Consider the following 9,779-nt stretch of genomic DNA (forward strand, 5'->3'; position numbering starts at 1 on the left):
CTTGGAGCAAGCTGCTCCAGTGGAAGGGGTCCCTGCCCGTGGCAGGGCTTGGAGCTGGAGGAGCTTTAAGGTCCCTTCAACCCAAACCATTCCATGAATAATCCCAAGATACAGAGCAAGCTGTGTGGAACTGAGAAGTTCTGTACTGAAAACTTCCTGCAAGGAGAATACACGAGACCCTGGTCTCTGGGATCTCCTGACGGTCAGTAAAAGAAATGCTCTTTTGGTCTGTATTAAGAAATGCTGCTTTTCCTTCCCCTTGCGGCAGGTGTTGTAGGTACCCACAGGACAGTCAAGCTGAACTGAGCTGCCCCATAGTTTCACAGTCCCAACAGTCACTTTTATCACCAGACTTATGATAACACTGCTATAGCTTATCATCAGCCTGTGTGTCTCATCCTTCAGCCGGCCTGACCCCACGTGTCTTTTCTGCTCACCTGGGTGAGAACAGGGGAAGAAAAGGGCAACAAAGAGCAGGAAAAGGGAAGACACAGACCTGTACTGATGAAAACTGCAGTGCAGAGGAGGCCTGGGCCGTGCTTGCTCATGAGTGTAAAATGTGATGCAAAAAGGGCCCAGTGTAGCCCCGAATCCAGGCTCTTCCTGCTCGGGGCTCCTCAGCTGATAATTTGGCAGCTTTCAGTGCCCATCTGGGAGCAGCAGACACCAGGGAAGGGAGATGATGCTTTGAAGAGGGGCTCTGAAAGCCAAAGTCTCCTGAAGGCTGCATGTCCACGGTGTGCTTAAAACCAAGCTTGCAAAATGACTTCTGTGGGTTAGGCAAAACCTGCAGCAGCAGTTATGGGAGCAGCTTTAGGGAAGAGGCAGATGGCAAAGGCAGCTTTTGTGGGAGCACCCCGCGGAGAAGAGCCGGGACGGACCAGTGCTCCCTCTGCTGCCGCAGGGATGCATCCCGCTGTGCAGGCAGCTCGCAAAGGCGACCCGACCGAGCGGCTGGAGGGGGCTGCCCCGCACAGAGAGAGAACTGAGAGGGGCAGAATAAACGCTTTTCATGCCTGCGCTCACGTTGGTTTCCCTCATCTTTACCTAAAGCATCCGCTGTGAGAGAGGGAACTCGGACGGACAGCCTTGCATTGCAGGGGGATGACAGAAAACACAGGACAAAGGCCGTGGAGAGCTTAAAGCAACCGGCAATTCCTGCAGAGCTTCACATCTGAGTTACTGTGGGTAGCAATTGCCAGTGGTCCATGGGCTGCCCTTAGTCCCCTCCCCACCTTTTCCACCCCTGGCTGTGTAGCACTTAGCTGTAGCTGTAGGCATGGGACAAATAGAGCTCATGAGGGCTCCTTAGCAGCTAACGGTCATTTAGTTAGCACCAAAACAGCACTCAGTGGTAGTTGTGCACCATACCCATCAGGCACATCGTGCTGCAGCATCTGCTGCAGATCACAGCGTGCTGCAGCCGGCACGAGGAGCAGAACCAGCAAGAACAGCAGACAGGGAGGGCGAGAGGGGCTGGGGAAGTAGATGGGACTCCCCACTAACACATAGAGGATGCTTGTGCAGCATCCATCTGCTGCATCCAGCTCCTCTCTGCCATGCCATGAACTGGGAATGCTTTCCCTTTCCCTACTGTGAACAGGAGGTGCTTTCCTTTCCCCTCCTTTTTCTCTTGTTCCTAATGTTCCCCAAGATTAACTTTCCCCATCACGACCCCCGTGTGCCACAGCCTGCAAATAGGCATTGGTGTGTGTGAGCCTGGCTTGGCACACACGATGGGAAAGCAGTGTGACCTTCTTCCCAGGCCAGCAGCCTGCTCCTTCCCTGCATGCCCACCCCATCAGCAGTGCAGGATTCCCACTGAGCACTGACTTCAGAGAACCACAGGATCCCAAAGTGGCTTGGGTTGAAAGAGACCTTAAAGTTCCTCCAGCTCCAACCCCTGCCACGGGCAGGGACCCCTTCCACTAGAGCAGCTTGCTCCAAGCCCCTGTGTCCAACCTGGCCTTGAGCACTGCCAGGGATGGGGCAGCCACAGCTTCTCTGGGCACCCTGTGCCAGCGCCTCAGCACCCTCCCAGGGAAGAGCTTCTGCCTGAGAGCTCAGCTCAGTCTCCCCTCGGGCAGGTTAAAGCCATTCCCCTTGGCCTGGCCCTACAGGCCCTTGTCCCAAGCCCCTCTCCAGCTTTCCTGCAGCCCCTTCAGGCACTGGAGCTGCTCTCAGGTCTCCCCTTCAGGAGCCTTCTCTTCTCCAGGCTGCCCCAGCCCAGCTCTCTCAGCCTGGCTCCAGAGCAGAGCTGCTCCAGCCCTTGCAGCAGCTCCATGGCCTCCTCTGGCCTCGCTCCAACAGCTCCACGTCCCTCTTGTGCTGCTGCCCCAGAGCTGGACCAGGACTGCAGGAGGGGTCTCCCCACACAGACAGTACATCACCAGCTGCCAGAGGCACCTCATGCCGGTGACTCAACAGCCCCTGATACCCCCAGCATCACTCAGTGATACCATCACTATCAGGCCTATTTCACCTTGTCCATTCCTTATCATAATGCCCAGCATCAAAGCAACCCCAGGACCAGTCCTCTGTGATTCCCGTTGCTCCAACAGTCCTATCTTTGATTCACTAAACCAAAGTCAGCCTGAACTCCCCATACACACAACTTTCAATGTCCTTTCCCAAGTACGGTCTCACTGCTCCAGACATCATCTCACCAGTGATTCCTTGCTGTGTGCCAAGGAAAACCACCTTACATAGGCCAGCCTCCCATGTGCCCTCTTCTTTTCTTTCTACCTGCACTGCTGAAACCCCAAGTGCAGTCAGCTGTGATTTGCACAGCTGGGTTTAGTGGTTCAGACAAGGCCAGCACTTCCGCAGCTCTTCCCTCTTCTTCCTTGCTGTAACTACAGGAAGGAGCTCTGGGATGAGCACCTACTTAGTTGTGAACTCCATCCGCTGGCACCTGAAGCAAAACGCACCTCAGGAGGCCCCCAAATCTGTTTTCCCCCCCATATCCCCCTGTTTCTGTACCCCTTTGAGCATCCTCAGCAGTTCAGTGCAAGTCCCTGCTGCGGATCAGCTTGCCAAGGTGATCCAGAGACACGGTCTCATGGAGACACCCAACCAGCTTGTGGGTCCCATGAGGACACCCAACCAGCCTGAAGCCATGGGTCCCATGGGGACACCAGCCAGCTCTTGCCTCAGGGGTGCCAGGGTGCCCCATTGAAGAAGCACAGGGACCCTGAGTCAGCTGCCACAAGGTGGCACTGGCATCTTGTCCCCCAGCCTGGTGACATCCAGCCTGAGGCCCCAGGGTGGGGGCACCCAGAGCATCCCCCAGCCCTGCTGCAGGGTCTGGTGTGAGTTTAACTGTGGGCATGGACAGGAGGAGCTGCGGTGGGTCAGAAATGGGGTGGATACTGGTCACTGCAGGAGCTGTGTCTTGTGAGGGATTTTCCTCTTTAGGCTCTTCTGGATTAGGGAAAAGCAGCGTTTTCTTCTTTATGACATACAACCCAGGGCTGCCCCCAGGTCACAGCACCAGAAGCTTCTTGTCACGAGATCTGCCTGATGTGGGTCAGTAACCATCAAGGAGAGGCACATCACCCAGGGGGGTTTGGGTACCACACTCGCCCATCCCATCACAGGGACCCCCGTCTGCAGCTCATCCCACCGCAGGAGCTGCTATGAGAGGAGGCCCAGCACCACAGTGGTGGGGAACACTGGAGCGTGGTGTGTGCTTGCACCTCATGGGTGCAGCCACCTCGGCCTGGCCCCATTCCCCTGCTTTATTTGCAGATAAAGGGTTTATTTTCTTTTCCCAGCGCCGCAGCTGCAGGACAAACACGGCGAAGCCTCCTGAGATACCTCCCCCTTGGGCCGGGTGCCTGCGGAAGCGCTGGGGTTTGTCCCTGGGCCTCCTCCTTTGGCACCTCGTGCCTGTTGAGAAACCACAACGGGCTCAGCCCCATGCTGGGCACCCCCGAACCGCTCTGATCTGGGGGTTGTGCCCAAGGTGAGGCCATGGGAAACCAGGAACTGGTCCCTGAGCTCCTCCGGTGCCGAGGTCGCAGCCCTGCCCCAAGGCGCTCGCTCACACCCAGTGCTGGGCTGGGGATCAGGCTCTGGCGTCACTGTTTGGGCTGGGGCATCGCAGCCGGGTTTCACCTTTGAGTGCAGGCGGAAAGGGCCCCGTGGGCCAGATAATCCACTGCAATTAAAGACATTCATTATGCCATTATTACAGGGTAAGATAAGCGCGGGACTGGGTCACCGCTGCTCTTCTGGAGGACGGGGACACGTCTTGGACCCACTCCATGGGTCAGTCCTAAACCTGGGCAGCTTCATAGCAGAGCCAAAGGCAAGGAGCCAAAGCAGGACCCAAGAACATCCCCTTCCCGTCCACCTCTGTGCCCTCAGCCCGTGGAAAACACATTTGGGACCTGCGGTACAAAAGGCCAAAGCTACAGCCGACAGCAGGAAGGAAGCAGGAAAAACTCCGGCATCACCGTCCGGAGCCCACAGAGACCTTTGGTGACACGTGGAGCCGGATGCCTCCAGCCTGGCTTGGGCCATGCTCACAGCGTGTGCCCATGGAGGGAGTGATGCTCCCTGGATGGCAGCAGGGAGGAAGCACCTCATGTCCTGGGGTAGGGACTGCGATGCTGGGTGGGGATGTGCCCCATCATCAGGGCTGTGATGCCACCAAGGGGCTGCCCTCAAAGCCACCTCGGCACTGGCGTGGGTGGGTGCACCACGGGTTGCCCCCAACACTGACAGTGCTCAGAGAAGAAGCAATCGTGGACCCACAGGAGACAGCCACCTCCTTTAATTCCCCACCAGAAACGCAGGGTTCAACTATTACAGGGTTTTAGCACCAGGAAAACCCACTGGCCCGAGTCAGGAAGCTGCTGGGAGCCCACGGAGCCCACCACCAGCTGATGTGCACAGGGAGATGGTGAGTTTGTCTCCTTGGAGACCCCTGCCACCCTTGGGAGCCAACGGTGGGCAAGGAGCTGCTTCTGCTCCTGCCATCCCCCTGGGGCTGAGCCAAGGTGGGTCCACAGGGGGGGTCTCACCCCACCAGGCAGGAGCTGTAACCCAGCCGGGATGTCCCCACGCTGCTCACCCCCACGGGGACACCGGGAGGGTTTCCCAACCGCTCCCACAAGGAGCAGGATGCTCAGCAGCGACGTGACCCCAAATCCCCCGGCTCCAGGGCGGGGGGGGGGAGAAGGCGCCACGGGTGGGCTCAGATCATGGAGACCCTGTTCTTGATGTAGACGTGGTACGGGTCGCTGCGCTTCTCCACCTTGCGGGAGCGGGTGTAGCCCAGGATGAGGCTGCCCACGGTGGCGGCGAAGAGGGTCATGACGAAGAGGATGTACAGGAAGGCGTTGTCATCGCGGCCGGCCCGGGCACTGCTGCTGCTGCTGCTGCTGCTGCTGCTGCGTGTGGCAGCGGCGCCCGCAGCGCGGTCGGAGGCGCACAGCGGGATCCCGTGTAGGGTCTGGTTCAAGGCATCAAGCACCGCCTGCAGGCTTCGGTGCCAGGTCTCCGTCTGGTTGTGCTCCTCCATGGCCTCCTCTGCGCTGTGGGAGGGAAGGAGCAGCTTGGGGTGATGCTGGGATGTCCCACGGGACCCAACCAGGAGCCCAAAATGGTCCTTGAGTCACAAAATCCCAGACTGCTTTGGCTTGGAGGCACCCTAAAGCTCCTCCAGCCCCAACCCCTGCCACGAGCAGGGACCCCTTCCACTGGAGCAGCTTGCTCCAAGCCCCTGTGTCCAACCTGGCCTTGAACACTGCCAGGGATGGGGCAGCCACAGCTTCTCTGGGCACCCTGTGCCAGCGCCTCAGCACCCTCCCAGGGAAGAGCTTCTGCCTAAGAGCTCAGCTCAGTCTCCCCTCGGGCAGGTTAAAGCCATTCCCCTTGGCCTGGCCCTACAGGCCCCTGATGAAGAGCCCCTCTCCGCACCCTCAAAGCACCTCCTCTGCCACACAGCAAGGGTAGGAGTGGGGCACCCAAACCCTTTGTGTTCATGGCAGCCCCCTCCCTCAATCCCACTCCTTCCATGGAGGGGATGAAGCCCCCGCAGCTTCAGGGGTGCCTCCATCTCCTCCCTGGGGCTGAGGACACAGTGGACACAGACATCCCAGGGGCCGGGATGGTTGGGTTCACAGCCTGCTTTCCCTAGAGACATGCAGTGACAGTGAGCACCACCCATGTCCCGCACCCAGATCCAGCACCCAAGGGACCCTGGGAAGCCGGCCTGGGGTCCCCCATTCTCAGTAGCAGCTCCAGGGTGGATCCTGCCATGCATCCACCCTACTCCAGGCTAAGTTCCCTAGGGCAAGGAGCTGCAGTGGTGCTGGCAGGGGGTCCAGCACCCCATGCACCCCTCTGGATTCATCCCAAGGGGTCGCTGACCTAAACCCACCCCAGGATTTCCCTCCCCATGGATCCCAGCACCCCCCAAACCCCACGGGGACACAGAGCCCCTCTGCCAGCCCACCCCAGAACCCCACATGCCCTATGCACCCTTGAGCACCTTCACACCTTGCTGGGGCTTTAGAGCAGGCACAGATGGGACACAGGGACATGGTCCCCTACATGTGCCACCCTTTGGGACACAGAAACCACTGCTGTCTCCCCCCCCGGGGTGGCCACCCCCTGGTCCAGAGCACCCCATGCAGGCAGCACCAGCAGCTCTACCCCATGCACAACCTCCCCATAAAAGGGTGACCCCAAACCCGTGCTGCACCTCCGCGGATGAGACCCCAGCAGTGAGGAGGAGGAGGAGGAAGGGGCTGAGCAGCCACGAGTCCACGGGGAAGGGCTCGGGGCCGCGTTTGAAGCAGGAGGAAGCTGAATTGGGGGGGGTGGTTAGGGCAGTTAAAGGGGATAAAGGACCATGGGGGGCAGCGGGGGGGGCCGCACTCACCGGGGCCTCCTTCGCCTGCGCTGCTGCCCCGCGGAGCCGGCACTGGGGCATCGCGGGGGCCGCGGCCCGGGCGGGGAGCTCCGCGCTGCCTCCTCCCCTTCCCGGGGCAGAGCCACCTGCCCGGGGCCGGGAGAGCCGGAGCCGCCGCTTCCCCCCGCCCCACGGCCGCTCCTTCCGGCCGGCGCCGCCGTCACCGAGCCCTGCACCGGGCACCGGGGCTGCTCAGGGCGCGCTCCTTCCCCAGGCTCCATTGCCGGAGCTGAGCCGGCTCCACGCAACGGGAATTGCCCCTCTGCTACCTCCCAGCTGCCCACCCGAACCCTCTGGAGGCTGCGGGGCGGGGGCACCCATGGGTGGCTCGCAGGGATCCCCAGTACAGAAACCCCAAAGCCTGTGGGGCACAAAGAGGACCCGGAGCAGCGGCTGAGAGGGGATGCATGTGGGGCTCAGGTCTGGTTCTGAGCAGGGCGCAGGGGCTTTATTTGCCATTTTCCATCTCTCCCATCTCGGACACATGCAGAGACTTGGGGTGGGTCATGGTTGTGCCATCTACCAGCAGGGAGAAGGCTTTGGGGAGCCCAGCCCCTCCTGCCCACTGGGAGAGCTGCAAGCATCCCCAAGGGGCAGCAGGCAGCTCTGGAAGCTCCACCCCATGTTGGCTTCTTACCACTTAAGAAACCCACTGATGAAATCAGTTTGTGTGTCTCTATCAACAGGTTTGCATTGATGGGCAGGACCTTGGTGCCATCGCAGCCTTGGGATGCTGCATCCCGTCACTGTGAGCGCACGTTGATGCTGTGTCTGGAGCAGTCATTTCGGAGGTGCCAACACCATGGACCCAGCAGGAGCAGGTCCTCATTACCCAGGTCCAATCCCATGCTGTGTGGTTGGTCCCACAGGATCTGTGATGGCCACAGCTCCTCTCCCTGGGCATCCCAACCCCTTCCCCTCCTCTTCCTGCTTTCCCACATGGGCATCCATCCAGTGGTCTTTAATCACCGCTCACAGCCTCTCATTAGCGATTGTTCCTCAAGCACATCACTTCATCTGGGCTGCATCAGCCTTCCAGTGCCTAAAGGGGCTGCAGGAGACCTGGAGAGGGGCTTTGGACAAGGGCCTGTAGGGCCAGGCCAAGGGGAATGGCTTGAACCTGCCTGAGGGGAGACTGAGCTGAGCTCTTAGGCAGAAGCTCTTCCCTGGGAGGGTGCTGAGGCGCTGGCACAGGGTGCCCAGAGAAGCTGTGGCTGCCCCATCCCTGGCAGTGTTCAAGGCCAGGTTGGACACAGGGGCTTGGAGCAAGCTGCTCCAGTGGAAGGGGTCCCTGCCCATGGCAGGGATTGGAACTAGAGGAGCTTTAAGGTCCCTTCCAACCCAAACCAGGCTGTGGTTCTATGATTTTCCAGCCACCCAACACCACAGCGAGAATCCTTCTTTGCCATGTGAGGGTTTCTCTGGGTGCAGAGCAAGGCTGTTATTCACTAAGTCCTGGGGAAAATAAATGATCAAAGGATCAGCAGTTGAAGTTCCCAGCAACTCTCTTTATAGAAAATCTGCCTCTTTACGCAGCAGCGAGGGAAGGATGCTCGACCCCCTTCTTGTCATCGGGGGTGTGAGTGCTCACCCAAATCTGGGATATTTAGGAGAAAACAGGCAGAGATAAACCCACAAAAGCACCTATTTGAGCATCTCCCGAGTGCGCAGCGGGGATGTGGTACCCATGGAGGTCTCGACCCCTGGAGCTGCGGACAGCAGCCCTGATGGGGGTTTGGGTGTTTAAGCAACAGCCTGACCCTCTCTGTACCACCGCAGGCAAAGGCACTTTGCAGTAAAGCCCCAGGTGGCTCCATCACCACCACCCCGAGTGGCTCCATCACCACCACCCCAAGGGCTCCATCACCACCACCCCAAGTGGCTCCATCACCACCACCCCGAGTGGCTCCATCACCACCACCCCAAGGGCTCCATCACCACCACCCCAAGTGGCTCCATCACCACCACCCCAAGTGGCTCCATCACCACCACCCCAAGGGCTCCATCACCACCACCCTGAGTGGCTCCATCACCACCACCCCAAGGGCTCCATCACCACCACCCCGAGTGGCTCCATCACCACCACCCCAAGGGCTCCATCACCACCACCCCGAGTGGCTCCATCACCACCACCCCAAGGGCTCCATCACCACCACCCCAAGGGCTCCATCACCACCACCCCGAGTGGCTCCATCACCACCACCCCAAGGGCTCCATCACCACCACCCCAAGGGCTCCATCACCACCACCCCGAGTGGCTCCATCACCCACCATTCATCACTTCACACCAGGACACCAGGACACTGGAGTTCACCACGGCTCCCATCACGGCTCTCTTAGTCCCCGGGCTCCTCCGAGATGACCAAGGTGCAGTCAAAGACCTCCCGGAAGGAGTCGAGGAAGGGCTCGAGGACGTGCTCCACCGGGACGTGCCGGCCCAGCTCTCGGCTCAGTGAGGTGACCCCTTTCCCCTCCAGCCCGCAGGGCACGATGTGCTCGAACCAGCTGAGGTCGGTGCAGCAGTTCAGCGCCAGCCCATGCGATGTGATGTGGCTCCTGCAGTGCACCCCTGCCCGGACCGAAGCACACCCCCCCCCCACCCGGGTCAGCACCCACTGCAAGGGCACACCATGAAGGGGGGCTGTGGGGCATGGGGAGAGGGACAGGGGAATGGGGGGGGGGTCCAGGGGACCAGGCTGTAGACACTCAGCTCTGGGGTGCAGGGTGCTGGGCCCTGCTTTGGGGTGCCTCTGCTTGGGCTGCACCCCATAGCACACCCCCCAGTGTACCTCCCACCCAAAACACACCCCCTCCATCCCCAATACATCCCCTCGAGGGCACCCCCCGGTGCACC

At 60.1% G+C, this 9,779-nt stretch overlaps 1 protein-coding gene across 1 annotated transcript; it reads right to left on the reverse strand.

Annotated features, from left to right (window-relative positions):
• Positions 1-5,077: 5,077 nt before the first annotated feature.
• KCNE3 (potassium voltage-gated channel subfamily E regulatory subunit 3) lies at positions 5,078-7,056 on the reverse strand. Its single transcript, XM_062630064.1, has 2 exons — positions 6,896-7,056; positions 5,078-5,543 (listed from the first exon to the last, which is right to left on the reverse strand). Exon 2 carries the CDS (start codon positions 5,528-5,530, stop codon positions 5,204-5,206), a length of 327 nt encoding a protein of 108 aa, XP_062486048.1. The 5' UTR covers positions 5,531-5,543; positions 6,896-7,056; the 3' UTR covers positions 5,078-5,203.
• Between the last annotated feature and the right edge of the window lie 2,723 nt (positions 7,057-9,779).

The sequence above is a fragment of the Pezoporus occidentalis genome, unplaced genomic scaffold, assembly GCF_034315485.1.
Source record: "Pezoporus occidentalis ecotype Australia unplaced genomic scaffold, CSIRO_AGI_Poc_V1 ctg347, whole genome shotgun sequence".
NCBI classification, from domain to species: Eukaryota; Metazoa; Chordata; class Aves; order Psittaciformes; family Psittacidae; genus Pezoporus; species Pezoporus occidentalis.

Coding starts and splice junctions, on each gene's coding strand:
- KCNE3 (XM_062630064.1), bottom strand. CDS start 5,530: ATGGAGGAGCACAACCAGACGGAGACCTGGCACCGAAGCCTGCAGGCG.